Source organism: Varroa jacobsoni, unplaced genomic scaffold (genome assembly GCF_002532875.2).
Source record: "Varroa jacobsoni isolate VJ856 unplaced genomic scaffold, vjacob_1.0 scaffold_254, whole genome shotgun sequence".
Taxonomy (NCBI): Eukaryota; Metazoa; Arthropoda; class Arachnida; order Mesostigmata; family Varroidae; genus Varroa; species Varroa jacobsoni.
In genome coordinates, this window is record NW_019213156.1 from 291,558 (window position 1) to 306,665 (window position 15,108).

Here is a 15,108-nt window from a genome sequence, read left to right on the forward strand (position 1 = left end):
TGTGTTCAACATAGTATACGTATACGACGATATATAACATCTTAATGAATTCTTTCCAAAAGGTCCCTTTTTGTTAGAAAGAAACAGAACGGCAGACATTTTAACTTAACTAGAAGTAAGCTATCTATAATTACTGCATAGACGTTACAAATTAGACATATGCTTTATAATCGCGTAGTTGTTCAGTGCACCCGCAACCACATTGCGATATTTAGATGCTTATCGTATAGAACTGTCTGCCTTTTTGGGTTTTACATAATTTGTTTTTTAATGAAATTGATGTTCTTGTTTTCCTAACATAGTCCTTAGATTGTTTTTGTTTCGGTAGAAGCTTAAAGCTATTAGCAGGGTGTTATCAACGACCCCTTCTTCGATGATGTCGATCGTCTAAACATTGACTTGTGTGGCGTTATGGTTTCCTGTTTGACGGAGTCTAATAAAGCTTTCTTCTTGTAGGAAATCTGGAAACGACACGGTCCCAAGACTAAGACGTACCGCGAACCTAGGCTGAGCTGATATGACCATACAAAATGCCCAGAACCCGTACGTTCAAGATGCGGGACCCCGGATCTCAAGGCCGAAGGCCTTAAATGATTTGCTATGTGCTGCACTATTGCTTTTTTTTTAGGACACTGTCGTTTTAATTAAAATTATGACTACGATAATAGTTTAATCGATAACCGGCTAATTTGATACCGTAACTGACTAGATAGTTTTTTTCGTAGCTTCAACTGATCATCGTGTCCGAAGTAAATGACAGACAACCGTTGGGAATCAAAGCTTCTTAAACCTTCGAGGGTACTTTTCAATGTTTAAACACAACGTCCGACATAGAAAAGTAAACTTTTCACCAGCTATCCAGAAAAGAATTACTTACACTTCTAATCTTGATTAGTGAAAGAGGATGCACTATTAAAAAGCAAGCTCTGTGACGTCTTGCAGATTCGCTCGATGATCCTGCAATAGAGGAACCTATCGAACCAAACCTTTCCCGGATGCATTACCGAGACTCGTTAGGGGCAACCTCCACGATGAGGGCTTCGGTGATTTCGTCAAGACGTCGCAAAAAGGTGGAGCGAGCTCAAAGCGCCGGGTGTGGTTTCATCGGCACGGGACCGTTTCGTTGTGGAGTTTGTGGAAAGCTTAGCTCGACTCGAGCTAAAGCTATGGGGCACTATCGGGTTCACACGGGCGAGCGGCCTTATCAATGTGAAGTGTGTTTCAAGACTTTCAGCGACGGAAGCAATTTCAAACGACACCGCCGACTTCATCTTGGGTCCAGCGTGGATCCCGTTGTGACGGACATCTTGTGACAGCAAGTCCTCACCTCGTTTATGAGTAGTGATGATGATCTATAATGACGAGTCTATTGCCGTGAATTTGCTGTTACTGTTACGTCAGGTTCTAAAATGATAACGATGAATCGATTTTCTCTAGTGAGCAGAGGGTGGATCTGAATATGGAGCTCATGGAAATGCTGTTTTTGGAGACAACACATCGATTTGCAACAAAAATAATCTCTGGGAGCTGAGGAAGACACTGTGTAGTTTTGTAATATTACGCTTGCCACTTCGGTGATTCCTGTATATAGCGGTTGCCTATCGGCGTGTGTGCTAGAGTACGTTTGTTCGATCCAATGGGGAGGGTATAGTTGTTTCATACGGCATCGAAATTCAGGTTCACTACCATGGAGCTAAAAGAACTTTTTATGGAGCTTGATTAATTTGTACGCGTTAAAATTGCCCGACAAAATTGACGAGTGTGTTCAACGACGGCATATGAAATTTTAATAATACCATAAAATAACAATTTCTATTAAGTCAAAACTGGTTAGGATAGGATAGGTGTGAAGGCGCTTCGTTGTCCAATGTCAAATCTGTGTGATCTACTGTGCATCCGTCTGGTCAAGGTTTATTTTCAGTTAATCAGAGTAACATGCATGTGTTCGTCCTGACTAAAAGGTGTTTTTGTAAATAGCCGTGCAGATTTATATTTTCATCTGAACTGCAACACTGACAAAAACTTTCTGAACAAATGTGGAGTCTGTATAATGATTGTTGCTGTTGGTTTAATTGCAAAAACTTGAGAGCTAAAGAAAAATCAGCACGATCAGGAAATAGGGGAAAAACATCTTGGCCGATCGGCTGTGACGTATAGATGTAATTATAATGGAGCTATTTTACGAATGAAAGTTTTATGTAACGACGTCAAGGTCACCACTTCGGAGATAGACGACACTTTACAGGATATTATTTATTCTAACTTACTGATATGTGTGTATGTGTGTGTTTACGCGCTTATATGTTTTTGGATATTTTGTGTAATAAAAACAAAGTATACGAAGTTTTATCTACGACTACTTCAAAAACGTACCGTTTACGCTTACGATTTGTATTATTGGAAGGCAAAAATTACCACAAGTTCACTAATTTGTCTTACCTTAGTGCGATGCACACGAACTAAATAGAATGAAACACGAATGAATCGAACAAGCTTTCGTTTAGACAAAAAAAAATAGGGCAATTGCAGTTAATGTTAAAGCATCCCATTAGAGTAAATAGAACCCTGCTCACCTTGAAACAGACAGCTTTCTTTCTAACGAGGCGTATGTATATGCCGTGTTTCGAAACTGAAAAAATATTGCCTATCTTCTGTGTTGGAAGTTTCTTTAACTTACGACCTCTCTCGCACGTGTCATGCACTCGGGTCTTTTTTTTTTTTATAATTTCTATAAATAAGAAAGGTAATTGTGTTTGTAATGTTAGAGTGAACTGGAAAATAGCGTTTGTGTTCTGTGGTTGTGAGCATGTTCACGGTATGTCTCCAAAAACAGGTTAGAATTAGCTAAATCGTTGACATTCACTGCAGAAGATTTCTTACGGCCAGTGCTGTCGAACTTCTATCTGCCGCCTCGTTAGGCGGTGTCACCGGTAGAAGTGTGTGACAACGACAAAAAGTATGATATATGTTACATAGAATATGTAAAGTAAAAAAACAGTTGTCGTTTTTAGTATCAGCTATGACTAGCATTAGGATAAACCTCGCTGCGGAAGATCACGAAGTACTATTCTTACTGATCTCAGATTGAAATCCGAAGATATTTAACTTGATAACGAGATTCAAAAACTTTGACGAACGAGATTGCGGATTATGTATAACCAACTACTATGTAACGCAGCTTACAGAAGTGGACGTAACGGAAAGACATCTAGTCGTGCAGGCATAGTTTATGCAGATCTTAACTCTCGCACTATAATTGAAGGGAAAAATAATTGCAGAAAAAATTGCTGAGCAATAAAAATGAGACAAAGCAGAAATAAACCAAAACACACAGTACCGTATGAGGACTTTTATAAAGCTGCTATCTTCTACTTTTGTGGAAAACCGCGCGATAACACGAAGTTATTTTTGCTTGCTAATCATATATTTTTGCCAATAAGAGGATTTACAATATGAACTGAAGAAAAGATTTAGCCAACGCCGCTGTCTTGTACAAGTACGGTATAATATTATCTTCAGGTGATCAGTTCACTCTGACCTTACTAATAGTTTGTTCCTTTTGCAGCAGTCAACGGCGCTCGATTCGGGAAGACCGATGCATAGAGCTTGTTTTTCGATATGGGTGATATCGCTTCGTTCCTTGACCGATTCAATCGTGCTTGATCTAGGAAAACAAATATGACACAAAACAATATTATCTTCAGGCAAAGCATGGCTTCGAGCAACACGAATCAACTGATGTAATTTTAGTCTAATTAATAAATTGTGTAATCTTCTTAGGTGCTGCTCTTTTTTGGACCCGCAGTTTTGTACGCTAATAATGCGGAAATCACTGTTGTTAACAGAAATCAACAAACTGAACCGGACATTTAATTTCCGCAAAAGGGTACGATATGCCGATTGTAAACAAATAGCTCACTGTGTAAAAATATCATTTCTATTATATGCATTGACGAATGATCGGTTGATTGGCCATCCCCCACAGTCTGCACCGTAACTCTGTGATTATCGGCCATCATTGTCTCTACCACGCAGTTTCCAATTGATATGAGTTTTTACATTAACAGCTGCCCGCGATACGTGTGCTAGCAGCGCAGTAGCCGTCGTAAAAACTGTCTTCAGTCTGTAATGCTATATCTATACGATCCTATCACTTATCTATTCTATAACACATATGTATATGTGTCTGTGTGGTACCTTATTTCGTGCATCCTACCCGCGTTTTATCGATGACAAAAATTCCGACAACGGTACAGGTACCGATAACGCGTCAACGTATCAAACAGTCATCCGCCGGGTGGGGCGCTTCAGTATCTCGAAGATCGAACACGACCGTGACAAGGGCAGCGATAGCAATGACAATAACAAAACAGTGAAAGAAGCGAAGCGTAGCGAGACACGGAAGGACAGCAGCAAGTCAACTTCTGCGTCGACTGCTGCTGGTGGAGACGAAGGGGCAGGACGTGACGTAGCCGCTGTAACTGCAGGGACCAGCAGCAATCAGGCCGCTAGGGACGCAGCGGTTCGCGCCAAAATCCTGGTCGCTTTACCACCTCCGGGCACAAGCGGCTCAGATGAGGACGCGGCCATCAAATTGGCGGCGGCCACAGCCGTCGACGAGCTTTTGGCGGCGTACGCAGCCGCTGCAGCCGAAGAAGAAGATCTGGAAAGTGACCTAAGCGCAAGCTCAGGCAGTGCGTCCGAAGACAAGGAAAACAATAATCCATCAAATGATGACGAAAGTCTCGACGAGTTGGCCTTTGAAGAAGGTAAGGGAAAAAAGAGTACCTGATTGCCGCGGTGGTTATTTTGAATTAATTTCTTCTCAACCGGTTTTCGCTCACAGGTTTCTAGGGGCCAGAGAATTTGTCAGCATATTTTGTCTGCTAGTAGCGCGTAGTTCAAAGCAAGAAAGTTGTTCAATTCTAAAGTCCGCCGGATTCACTTGTGATAACCTAACAGTTTCAATGGAGAGATGCAAAAATCATTCGTGATCATCTTGCACTGGAAAACCGTACAAGTTCTAAAGAACGAGACTATGGTGTTTTCAGGAGAATGGCAAAAAGTGATCGATCGAAACGGTGCATACTTAAGTTCAGTAATCTCAGTTCAATATAAATAATTGTGTTGAAATACTTGCTTTAGCTTAAAAGCCGTCCATACTTTTCAACCATTCATTACGAAAGTTATGAAAAGGTTATCCGAAGACATTTTTTGCTCCCGAGAAGAGTAACAAGGCTTGATTTTTCTGTCGATTCGAGTACTTGTGTGGAAGTATCGAATAGTTTTGACGATGACAGTGTTACCTAAATTTGTTGATTATTGAGAGTAATACCATCGCAACAACCCAACTGATCATCAATTTCTCATAATGGATTTATTTCACAGAGGGCGGTTGCCAAGTAGAGGAAGCTCTAGGAGCGGCACCTGCGGTTTTCATTTTGCCCCTGATCTGTGGCCACTGCAATTATCGGTCGATTTCGCAGCGGGACCTAATCAATCACATGAACACCTGCAATAATGGCAAACCATTTCCATGCAAGTACTGCAACTACTCGTGCGGCAACAAACGCGACCTTCGGGAGCACGAAAAACTACACAAAGAGAGCAAATTCGTCTGCGACATATGTGGCAAGCTATTCCGTGATCCGATGCGTCTCGATGCCCACCGTGACGCTCATGTTGGCTCAATCACTTGCAGTTTATGCGGAATGTCATTCCCGACGCACCGTAGCTTCAACGACCACGTCCGTTCACATCATCCGGAACGAGGCGCAACGAGTGGCCCCGCTGGCGCTGGGGCTGCCCATTCGACAACCCGCCATCATCGTGAGGGGGGCCGAAGCGCTAGTGCAGTTTCGAATAGAAGTTAAACAGCATCTTCCTTTTCTATTGCGAAGTATTAACTATTAAGGTTTTGTTAATAACAGGTTGAAAATGTTGACGGAAGGCAGTACGAATTGGAAATTACAAATAGAAAGAGTTAATATGTAGGAATTTTTTTGAAGCGATACCGTTACTTGATTGACTAGATATGATGTTAGCTGCCCATTTTCGTGTAAAAAGGAAGCAAAATCGGATGTGGCCTGTAACAGCTCACGGCACTCGGAAATAGAAAACTATTTCGATAGCTACAAACATAAACAAAAAGCCTATATAAATGACTAGGTATAAAAAGGTAATTAGTAGGACAAGCTGAAAGGCCAGAAAAGGTACTAGCGAAAAAATTCCACATTTATAGTGTCTTATTTCGAATGGACTGCTGGGCGCTGACTTAAGAACCCAAGTGTCTCAAACATGTGACAGCGTGTCACAACTTAGGTGGGCAGACGAAGATGGTTTCAGATCTTTGTCCGTCAGCACAGCCACTTGGCATATGCTTGGTGCCGCTATTTTCGGGACCCCGAGCCTATAGTAGGCAGCTGTCGAAACTCTATAGAGCTTCAGATAGTACCATAGTCAATCTGCCTGCACCGGTGTCAGTAGGCCAACGGTAGAGAGAGGTCTGATAAAATATGTTTGCGTAGCAACGTCTGAGAAGCGTGTTACGTATCACATCGTTAAGGAAGAGACATAGGGCAAAACAAAATGCCGGTTAATGTTTTCCATGATTACTTAGCGAGTATGATAACGGGACTATCCTGAGAATTCGTGCGTAGAGAGGGGTCTACCTAGCCTTGTAGAGAGGGCGTACTCATAGTATACCTCCATTAGCAGTTGCTTAAAGAGACTGGAGTTGCTTGAACCATTATCGCAGATAATTACTTACTCCAGCATCGCGAGATCTGTTGATGGCCTGGCTTACCTCTTCACGACGTGACGGGATGGTGCGGTGACGTACATCGACAAGTAGTTGTATTGCCACTACGACTAGTTGGAAAAAAATTGCCACAGACTAAAGACAATGCCGATATACTTGCTTCGAGTGAAGGTCAAGCCGTATCCTGTTGTAAATCAAAATGCGAGAAAGCTAAAGAGGTACTAATAAGATTAGATTGTAAAAACCTTTCCCGTTCCCCCTTTTGATGGGTCTTCATCTCGTTCTCGGAATGCTACTCAGCGAAATTGATTGCGGTGGAACGGCAGGCCTTGGCTCAGTACAGTGCGAATGTGATTGTCCTTAATAAGAGGCTACTGCCGGAAGTTGACTTTTGGGCACGAGAACCTTGTGCGCCTGCCCCGATACCGAGGGCAAGGCTGTGTCGAGCAGGTGTACACGATGGCTGTTACTGAACCACGGTACCGACAATAAAGACGGTGACACAATTGTCGTATTCACCTCGTACAGTCAAAGATGGCTAAAGCATAAGAAGCGAAACTTCGAAACGGCAAATAGGAGGCAAAGTGCACAAAAGCCTAGATCAATTGTGCACATAAATAAAGCTGATACAAACCTATCTACTAAAGTTTAACTTTTGTCGCAAGACGGAGAACAAGACGGTGTTGTCACCGCTATAATGACAAAAATATCAAGATCTACACAATCACAAGAAAAACAATTGGGTGCAAGGACGTTACAACTATGAAAAAAGATATAATAAAAACACGAATACCACGGTGAACAAATGACTAGAACTAAAAACCAACAGGTTTTTGAAACGATACAGCTGTTTTACTAAACAATACAGCAAAAAGAACTGACCCTACTCGAACTTACCCTACCCCCTCACTTTATGGGGGGTAAAAAAAGGTGACAAAGTGCACATTTGACTTTTTTTTATTACTATTTGTGCGCATTAATCTCGCTAGTGACGATACAGCGTTATCTATTTCATAAAATAACTTACTAGTCAAACAGCCAAAGAACTACAACTTGGGCTGTCGGAATTTACTGTTATTAATATCATGATATCGAGTATAATTACTGCTATTATCGTATTGCCAATAAAAAAATCATTGCTCGCGAAGGTGATAAAGCTCAATTGACCCAGTATAATACAGCCAGAAATATTAACTTTGTAATAATAACCTCTTCTCGAGCAATCATACATAAATAGGACGAGTACTCCGCTTCTATAATACATAACATATTTAAACAGTTACGTTTTAATAACGACGGCCAATTTACCGGTCGCCTCTAATGTTTCATTTTATTTTGGGCTAGAAAATGAATGAGTGTTCTCTCTGGTGAACCGAACAAGTATTCTCTATTCTTTCACATGACAAAGCATGTTATTACGATATATATATATATATCCTACTGTTGCTATTGGTTGGGGCGTTTGCTTGACTTCTGTTCTGAAGCTTTTCCTCAGAAGCCAGAGCGAGACAGAAAAATATAGACAGAAGAACGAAAAGACGACTGGAGACAGCCCGAGAGAGACGGACAAAACGTTCGGTAGTGGTGTCTGTAAGCAGCGGCGGTATCCAAAATGACAAACAGTCAGTATTTGTCGCCAGCAGTATATATATCTATATATATACGATCTCGAACCTTTAGCGTGGCAATACAATGGTACAACAGGTCCACAATTATTATTATGATTTCCTCTTTTCTCTGTGCTTCAGTACATGGCCAGATTAAATTATTATATATACGTATGTACAACATGCGGATTTCCCTTATTATTAGTATAATTATTACTATATGAAGATCGCTGGACAATTCGTATGTTGTTGTTTGTGTCTACTCAGAATTTTGTCAGAAGACAGCGAAGGTTTCAGTAAAGCAATCTCTTCAGTACCATGACCCACAGCAGCTCCCTCTACGGTCAAAATAGTGAAGTTTGTTACACGGGGAGTTTCGTATGTACGGTACATAGGATAGAAAACTAAGCAGGAAGAAGAGGCAGCAAAGTTCGTATGGCGATCTGCGGTAATAGTTAGGGTTATTATGATTTAGAAAAACACCAACGGAATGCTTTAGTCAGTGACGACGCAGAAACAACCCTATACGGTCTCAGAGCTTTTCTCCAATGCCAGAGACAAAAAAAAGTCTCCGCCGAATAGAGATTAGTTACGACGCGGTAAGAAAGCCGTGTTTTTATTGGACGTACCCACTGCTAGCTATGACAAAACCTTAGTATGCATTAGCTATACAGCCTATTGCTAGTAGCAAATATTAAGCTAACAGAACTAATGTAGTAAGCACACTGGGAAAAAGAACAGACGTTCACGGTGACGTGAGACAAAGAAACATATAACATGAGAAAAGTCAAGTGAAGGAATTATCCAGCTATAGGCAAGAAGCTCAGACAGAAGCAAATGCCATCGGCTGCACTGAACTTGAATAAAAACTAAAATGGGCATAATGAATAGTGGCTTAAAGTAAAAAGCTTGTTCGCCCGTCAGATAGAATGAGACCTTTTAATCGATCTCTAGCAGCAACTGTTAAAGTCGTGATAGCAAATAAAATTCTAGTATCCATGAGCTAAATTACGTGTTACATGACGGTACTTTGTTGATGTCTGTTCAGCTAGCGGTTTCAGCACCTGCATTAACACCTTGCAGCACGCAAGATGTAAATCGGGACGTGTTCCCGCGAACGATTGCTATCAGAAAAACACGAATAATCCCTTTTCAATGACTATCAAGACGCCTCAATATATAATAGATTCCCCGCGGCATCGATCGACAAATGTCTCCCGAACCATTCTATACTATACACAATGATGACTCTTATTAAAGCTACGAGTGCTAGTATGATTATTAATGCAGATATTGCTAATATATGCCAAAAATATAACACGCGTTGCCAGCTATTATCTGTCTACTAGGAAGTACTATTAAATAAACAACGTAGTTGCTTAAACATGGTTCAACGTTATTTCCGACCGTGTAAGCACAATCTCTTTTCGCATGCTTTAACATCAGTGTGGGATTTCTTGCATAAGCTTTAAGGGTGGGTACAAAATTTTCCTTACGGGAACGAAATTGGGTGATGCTGTAGTATAGGTACGATGATTGAACGAATGAACGCATTACTGACCGATCGTTCTTCTTTCAGGTACGAGGCAGATTATTTGCTATGTTTGATGCTCGGTTGGATCAATGACACTGGGCTTTATGGCCATCGTTGAATACTCGCGTTAAAGCGGCACCGCTAGCTCAAAACCATCATGTGCAATAAAGAAACAGAATCGGCTCTAAACTATCTGCAACGTTTACTCCCTCTATGAAAAGTTCCAACTTTATATTTCGATTCGTCATTTTAATGATTCCACATTTTAATGTAATGTGAGGTAAAATGTTGCTATACGGTACACTAAATGCTGGAGCTCAAACACTATGCACATTGGACTTTTTCTTTTTTATACGATGTAATGGGAAACTATCACAGACCGGCTACGTTTATTGGTGGTCAAACCTCACGTATTAAAGTTGTCTTTCGATGAACATCTTCCCCTACGAACATGGCTTTATTCGGTGTACAGTTTAATAAGATTTATTAAATTGGATGTTGTCTATACGGCGTCACCCTTTTAGAAGACGACGAGAGCGGCGAAGATGAATACGAACTCGATGGAATCGTCCAGCAGGAATTCCTCGTGGGCGACCCTGACCTCATCTTGATGGGAAGTGATAAAAAGTTCACCTGTGAACTCTGCTCGTACTCAACCAATCGTAAAAGCCATTACAACGAACATATGGCTGTACATACGGGACATAAGCCTTTTGCGTGTCAGTACTGTGACTATCGGTAAGTGTTGTAGATCGGATGATGGCTGCGTAGGCCGTTCTGTGTGTTAGTCGGCTGTTTGCACAACAAACCTAATCTGAATCATAACAGGTGAAGAAAACCGTACGCGGTACCTTTTGTGTCCTCTACTGACCTTTTGTTCTTTCGACTGTTGCAGCTGTACAAAGAAATGTCACTTGGCCCGCCACGAACGTACGCACACTGGCGAAAAACCCCACGAGTGCACACAGTGTGGGAAAAAGTTCAATCAGCGCGCCTCGCTAAACGTCCACCTTCGTGTGCATACAGGTGAGAAACCCTACACTTGTCTCGGGTGTGGCAAGTGTTTCGCCCAGCGCAACGGACTCAAGGATCATGTGTATGCTCGCCATATGGACAAAGCCGACGTTCTACTGCAGGTGGCGCCACTTGTCAAGCTTTGAACTCTAATAAAATAACTATACGTAGTCAACACGTTACCCAAAAAAGAAAGCCAGCAACCGCTTCGATTCACTTTGTGTGGTACAATTTATTTTGGAAAATAGTCGCGTCATCATCTATTTATGCTATTATAGAATTCAGGTTGAAAATAATGCCGATGGTATTATTTTGGTAAACGCGTTAATCGCTGCTAATTTAAAAACGGGATTAAAAGTTTTCTGAAATCGATACGCTGAGAGAAAATAGTCCTGTTGTGGGAGTTGCCTTCAGAGCTTTACGGTCGAACGGTTCTGAATTTCGCACTATGTCAACGTCTAAATGTACGCGGAAAATGGCAGTGTTCAATACAATAACAGTTGAAACGACCGTATACATTCGCCTATCAATGATAGAACATCAGCAAAGAGTTCTGGTAAGTCCTTTTGGTTGCTGGCACGATAGGTGCTCGTGCAGTATGCATTCTGCACAATATGAATATTGTGTGATTGATTACGCCGTACCGGAAAAGAACCACCTTAGAGAAATTAGATTGTGCTATATTGCTTCATAATATATATATATATATATATATATATATATATATATAAACACACACACATAAACCTGTAGAAGAAAATTAATACCGCACCATGGGACACAACTCGATATCTAAATCCATAAGGAGATATACATATAAGATATAGAAAATAGTAATGCTATTTTGGATTTATTGCTTTTGACAACGCGAACCGTGAAAGTAACATAAAAGCTATATCTATATACCTATTTAAAATTAAACATATATATATATATATATGGAAACGATGGGTTTCGTACACCCTGTTGATCTCATATTATATGAACACAGTCTTCTTAAATTACTTACAGGGATTATTATAACTACTACTGCTAGTACTATTCCAATGTAACAAAAGACCTTTTCGAGAAATAAACGTGCACAGAATATCTGCGCAAAAGCTGACGCTGAACGAATTTGTCAATGTTGGGTTTAAGCCTAGTTTTATTTTGTTTACGAGGCTTGTTTTTGTTGTTCGTAACGTGGTTTCGACACCAAAATGGTTATACGTTCTTGGCTGGTCTCTACGACGTATGAAATGTTTTATTTATGAGAGTATGAATAAAGTCTCGGTTGCAAAGATAAATTCTCCTGGTTCCCTTGCTTGTCTGCAGGCAGACACAATAGTAATGATCTCGGCCATTATGATTTATTGAAATGTAGTTTCTCCGCTTGTGACTCATCTAACAGACTGTTTACTTCCAGGTGTTGGCGACCTATGACCTATGTTCGCCCACTGTACGGCCCCCACACTCGTTCCACAATGATCTCATAGTAGCGAAGATACAAACGGTTGTTTGAACCTTCATAAGACCATGATTGGTACTAGCTCTTTCTTTCGACCTCGTTCATTTACCCTAACCTACAATCAGCTTTTTACCTACAATTAGTTTTCGATAATCATAACGTGTTTAGGCAAGCAGCGTACGTGACGCCATATCGGCACTTTTCAATCAAAACCTCGGAATAGTGACTAGTAGGTGCCTGTGTTAAATAAAGCAGACTACGCCGAATAATTGTATCGCGTCATCAGTTGCTCGTTTTCCAGTAATCTGACTCAGTTCCGTTTCCTTCGCGTCACCTAACTAGCCAAAGCTTCGGAGCTTTACACGAACGATTACTAACAATTTGTGTCGCTCGCTGTGCCTTGGCCATGAGCAATTGAGTGCTGCTTTCACAAATCGGAAATCAGTGTGCAAAGTGTACAGTACGCCCATGTCTTTTTGTGTGCCTACCAATTGCCATTGCTTTTCTGCGAGCTAACCCCGGATCGTACGCTGACTAACATCATTAACCATGGAAACGACAGCAGGAATAGCAGTGCCAACAAAGAGTATTCGAAGTTAAGCATGGTCGTCACTGCGGCACGACTCACAAGGCTACTGCTGTTCCTGTTTGTGCGTATCGTACGTAAGCTTATGCTTGGAATAATGGACAATTAGGTGTGATTTCAAAGTGAATGGCCTTTCTTCTGGGTGTATTCAACAGCGGCTCCTAACACGCCAATAACGAGCAATACACGATATAAAGGGCCAGTAAATGACAGCAATGTTCCCAATTGTTTTGTTTCTGATGGCACCGTCACCTGCATCGTCAATTTAACTACTGTTGTCATGGGGTTGATTCTCGATCTGCTGTGCAATCCCGATTTGGTTCTGCCTTCATCATTTCGCTTTGTGGTGGTTCCTGATTTGCGCAGGGCTCAATTTGGCTGTTCTTACGCCCCTGCTCGCTGAGTTGGCGTCCAGCGATGACTTGCCAGGGCCCTCGTTCCAGAATCGCACTTGCCCGGTCTGCGGGAAAACCTTCTCCCAGATGTCTTACCTCAACTCCCACCTTTTGCTACACTCGGGCCACAAGCCATTTGTGTGTGGCCTGTGTGGTAAAGGCTTCACACAAAAGACGAATTTACGCACACATGAACTCAAGCACTCAGGTGCCAAACGTTTCCGGTGTGAGTACTGTTTGAAGGAATTCAGCAGTAAGTACTCGCAACAAGTTCATATTCGAATTCATACAGGTGAGAAGCCCTACGCTTGCACATATTGCGCTTATAAAACGGGCAATCCCAATGGCTTCAGAGCGCACTTCAAGATATGTAGCGCCAAACATGCCCGAAGAAAGGAATAGCGTGGGCCTCCGGAGAACGAAGTAGTGCTACAGACCCGGTAGACCTCAGGCGAGAGAGATTGGAGCGTTGCGTGCGGCATCAACGCAAGGAACTAATTTTGCCATTAAAGAGGTGTTTTTATGAACCACTGGTTGCCTTGCTATGAAGTCTCGTTTTTATTACATACTAGAACAGACGTGGGAAGTAATTTTACAATATCAAAGCTTGCTATAAGTATCATATCTATACTATTACGGTAAATTCGCTCGATACGGGCCATAATAATGAATGCAAACAGAGCGAGATTATTATAATAAATACGCGTATAGCATGCGAAGTGCGGCTGCTGTATTTTGATATGCAGTCGTGCGCAGAGCCGTGTCATCGTGCACCCGGCACCCGGTGACAACTACTAAAGAGCAGCACAAAAACCGAAAAATCAGACGAATCGTGTAGAATTTGTTGAGATATCAATGTTATGCGCCAGCGCAAATTTACCATTAATTTGTTTTTATATATATATATATATATATCTCGTATCATATATACAGTAAGAGATAAGTACACGATATGTCCGGTACTAATTATGGAAATTACTAAAGATAAAGCTGCGCTTTTTTGGAAGGCATTATCCGCACACCCAAATCATTCAAGCACTTCGAAAGACGCGCGTCTAATTCGAAACTATTAGTGTTAAAAGCGTATTGTGTGTAAGGTAAATTGAGGACGTTCGTTTCTCGCGTGAACGATCCATGAAAGGGAGCATTTTATAGAAGTCGCACAATCTAAGGACGGATAAAAATCATTGCTGCGTCACGCAAATTCCTTACTCGTTTTTTTCCCATTTTACTACATATACACAATTGTTAATACTTCGCGGTATTTTGGGCCTTGTGACCCAAGTGAGAACTTGAAGGGCTTTCGAGGATTTCGCGTGTTGAATCTCGTATGATATCACTATTGGGAGCTTGAAAAATTTGGTTGATTTCGCTATGAGAGTCGGGGGAGTTTGACTTCATTCTGAATAAGTTGAGTACGATTTGCATCATGTTTGACTCGTTCATTGGTCGAGCTTGAGCTAGAAATAGAATGCTTGCCAAAACCCTACTCATCACTGAGATCAGTTGGCGACCGTATGAAAAATGGGTATTGAACGTTTTTGTCATTTAGCTCATTTTGTTCATGGAGGAGCAACAGCGGCTGCATCGTACATTTGTTTTGGGCATTTTCGTGTTACTTATTTCCCTATCGCTGTATATTCTTTTTGCCTGTTAATGACGACAATCGAAATTGGAAAAGCGCCGTACCCTGACAGCCCGGCGCAGTTGTTGTGTTCGATTCAAAAGACAGCTATATAATCACCTGTTAAATATTCCTATATAT

At 41.4% G+C, this 15,108-nt stretch overlaps 2 protein-coding genes across 2 annotated transcripts in view; both read left to right on the plus strand.

Annotated features, from left to right (window-relative positions):
• LOC111258676 (uncharacterized) overlaps window positions 1–12,020 on the plus strand; it is a 28,865-nt gene extending 16,845 nt beyond the window's left edge. The window contains exons 3-5 of the mRNA XM_086967559.1: window positions 943–1,310; window positions 10,401–10,639; window positions 10,797–12,020. Coding sequence (XP_086823685.1) covers window positions 943–1,310; window positions 10,401–10,639; window positions 10,797–11,061 — 872 coding nt within the window. The 3' untranslated portion in view covers window positions 11,062–12,020. The remainder of the gene's footprint in view (window positions 1–942; window positions 1,311–10,400; window positions 10,640–10,796) is intronic.
• LOC147753742 (uncharacterized) lies at window positions 1,318–9,751 on the plus strand. The gene is made up of 2 exons (XM_086967557.1): window positions 1,318–4,769; window positions 5,389–9,751. The coding sequence occupies exons 1-2, from the start codon at window positions 4,175–4,177 to the stop codon at window positions 5,871–5,873; spliced, it is 1,080 nt and encodes a 359-aa protein (XP_086823683.1). The 5' UTR covers window positions 1,318–4,174; the 3' UTR covers window positions 5,874–9,751.
• Window positions 12,021–15,108: the final 3,088 nt, after the last annotated feature.